Source organism: Nilaparvata lugens, chromosome X (genome assembly GCF_014356525.2).
Source record: "Nilaparvata lugens isolate BPH chromosome X, ASM1435652v1, whole genome shotgun sequence".
Taxonomy (NCBI): domain Eukaryota; kingdom Metazoa; phylum Arthropoda; class Insecta; order Hemiptera; family Delphacidae; genus Nilaparvata; species Nilaparvata lugens.
Window position 1 is genome coordinate 83,676,153 of NC_052518.1, and position 3,370 is coordinate 83,679,522.

Sequence of the window (3,370 nt, forward strand, 5' to 3'; positions counted from 1 at the left end):
AATATAATAACACTATTCATTCAGCGATTGGCATGACACCGGCCAGTGTTAGACGACGTCATGAAAAGCATTTGATCATGTTACAGTTGAAAAAGACAAAGAAAAAGCAATCGCGTACAGTTTATCGTCCAAAGTTTGCATTAGGTGACGTAGTGTGAATAAGTAAGTTTCGTCAGGTTTTTGATAAAAGTTTTAGATTAAATTGGTCGCCAGAACTGTTTATAATTCATGCTGTTTATCCCACACAACCGCCAACCTATGTAATTCGCGATCTTAACAATGAAATCATACAAGGTAGATTTTATAGTGAACAATTGATGAAAACAAACTTAACACCGTCCGAACAAAATACATATTTAGTTGAACGAATAATACGAAAATAAAACAATAAATATCTCGTTAAATGGTTAGGCTTTGATAAAACTAGCTGGATAGATAAGAGTTATATTATTACTCCGTCTGTAAAACAGAAGAAACTGTGTGCAAGAAAAACGCGCAAAAATCATTAAATTTATTTGCATATTGTTTCAGATATGATATAAACATAATGTCAATGGCAATGGATGCGCCACTGTTGTTCTATTTGCTGAATGGTAACGATGCGTGTAGTGTTATTAAAAGAATAATTGATCTTTTGTGTACGCTTAAAGCGATGTGTGTAAAACGTGTTGATATTGAAAAATGCTTTCTAGTTAGCTTATGTAAAAATACATTAGGTAATGTCAGTGATGTTGTTAATGTTGATGATGATGATGATGATGATGATGATAGTAGGTATCATTTAAGTATATGCTCATATAACAATGTATTTTTAAAAGATGCAATTCAAAATGCAAGCAGTGTATTTGATGTAGTAGATACTTGTATCTGTGCTCAATTTTCTATGCAACTAAACATACTTTACTCGCAAATTAAATCAATAGACTTTAATGTAGCTGATGTTGATGTTGATGAAGATGATGATGATGATGATAAGAAGAAAGAAAAGATATTAATTTTTATTTTGGATTATTGTATGTCAAAGGCTAATCTTAATTAATGCGTGTGAAGCGGTGACGCCGCTAACAGCTATACTGTATTATGTGAAAGGGAAAAACACACGCTTTGTAATAATTTGCATTCTTTAGCAAGTAGATGAAATTTTTTTATAATATTAGCTGTTAGCAAAAAACACTGTCAACTTTGTATGTATGTATTATCACTGTCTCAGATATTGTCATCACCGCCACTTACCTTACTGCAGCTGTCAACTTTGTATGTATTTTCACTGTAAGATATTGTCAACACACTTATTTTAGCTGCTGCTAAAACATTGAATTTGTATGTATCTAGTAGTAATAGTATTTTTAATAAACTGTGAACATTGTATGTGCGTGTTTTATTAATTCATAAACCGCTTGTAGTCCTCAGTCGTAGTTCAGCACTCGAGGCGAAAGGTTCGTTTATCGGTTGTGGCTTATCAGCTTTCGTTTTCATTGAATCACGTTTATTACTGAATTACGATGTTTCTAAGCTTTTAGGGAATCTTAGTGCATGGCCGCAACTCGGTTAGTTATTTTAAATATTGAGACTTTATTTTTTGGTTGTGAGTAATTTGCAGTGTGATCATTTGTTTAACATATCCTACTAGACATTCAAAAATGAGTTGCAGAGTGTGTAACCAGCAGATGAATCGTGCATTAAAATCAAAAATAAAATGTTCGAGCTGCAATATTGTGTTCCATGGTGTATGTGTTGAGCTCACCGACAATGATCTGGAATTATTTCAAGACACAGGAAAGTCATGGACTTGTAAAAAATGTTCAAGTGATTTACGTCGCCAACGTGCCAATTCGGACTCTACTCCAGTAAAATCTATCTCAGGTGTAAACAAGCTCAGTGCTCCGGCAAAAACAAACACTAATTCAAGTACCGACAATAATCCACTAACGGTCGATCAATTAAATAGTATATTAACACGGGTTAAGGATGAGTTGCTGGAAAAGTTGGGATCTGATATAGCCGCTTGTAGGAAGACCTTGGATGAAAATGCTGCTGAAATTGCTAAACTAAGAGGAACTGTTAGGGAACTACAAAATGAAAATTCAGTTCTGAACGGAAAAATTAGGGAATTGGAGATGAAAGATGACGATCGGGAGCAATATGGTCGGAGAAATACCCTTGAAGTATACGGTGTTCCGGAGTTGCAGAACGAGGATGTGCAGAGTCGAATACTGGAGATCGGGAAAGCATTGGATGTGAAGCTGGACCGCAGATCGATCGATGCATGTCATCGCCTCCCCAGAAGAAGAGACAACACCACGCCCGGCATCATTGTTCATTTTGTCTGTCGAGGAGATAAGGATGCCTTGCTCAAAAAGAGGAAAGAATGTAGAGACTTTTCAACTCAACATATCAACATGCAGGGAAATAGTCCAATCTACATAAACCAATCTATAACGGTGGAGAGACGTAAGCTGTTCGGCAGAGCCAAGATGAAACAGCGGGAGAATGGGTTTCGACATGTGTGGATCGACCGAGTGGGCCGAATCAAAGTCAGGTACGAGGACGGCGGTCCTGTTAATATTATCAGGTGTGAGGAGGACCTCAACAAGCTCACAAATAGAAATAAGGACAATGTCGGTGTAAGTAAGAAATAATATAGATCAATTTCTGTATGAAGAAAATACCAATTATGACACATAAAACCATGATTTGTTTGTCCAGATTAAGTTAACATTTTAACGTTCAATGAAATAGTTAATTAGAGAGAAGGAGGAGTATTATCATTATAAATTATTTTATTTGAATTTCAGTTGCAAAGTATGGCTCTTTCTTATCACTTTGCTCAAGGTAAATTATTGTTTATTTTGATGAGCTCAAATAGACTATTTATTATTGCTTATGATTGTTGAAATAAATTTAGGAATAATTTCCATTCCGCTATCTTCCAATTATGATAATTATATTATATTCTATACGATAATTATTAATTATATTCTATCAATTGAGAATAATGTATCAATTAAGTGGAAAAGGTTTCAATTGTTTTTTTTTTTTGTTTTGTTTTTTTTGCCAATATGCTAGGCCTATTACTTGTAGTAACGTAATTACTATTCTTTGCTTTTCAATTTGCTGTAGCCTAGTTAAGAGAGAATAATAACTCCTAATAATAAATCATTATAATTTGAAAATATTTTATCATTATGAGAAAAATGATGAATTCTCCTATCTTATCTACAAGGTATATTTAGTACGCTAGTTGATGAGGATTATTGACACGATTACCTCTGTTGCTACTACTTTCTGAATCTCAAGAATTGAAGGCCTTTAATATTGATAAAATAATACTTGGATTGAAAATAGATTTCCTGTTTAACATTATCCGATT

At 33.9% G+C, this 3,370-nt stretch overlaps 1 protein-coding gene across 1 annotated transcript; it reads left to right on the top strand.

The window, feature by feature from the left end:
- The first annotated feature begins 2,117 nt into the window (after window positions 1-2,117).
- LOC120354677 lies at window positions 2,118-2,639 on the top strand. The gene has a single exon (XM_039442078.1). It carries the CDS (start codon window positions 2,118-2,120, stop codon window positions 2,637-2,639), a length of 522 nt encoding a protein of 173 aa, XP_039298012.1.
- The last annotated feature ends 731 nt before the right edge of the window (window positions 2,640-3,370 follow it).

What these genes read in the sequence shown, in the direction of transcription:
- LOC120354677 (XM_039442078.1), top strand. Translation starts at nt 2,118, where the DNA reads ATGAAAGATGACGATCGGGAGCAATATGGTCGGAGAAATACCCTTGAA.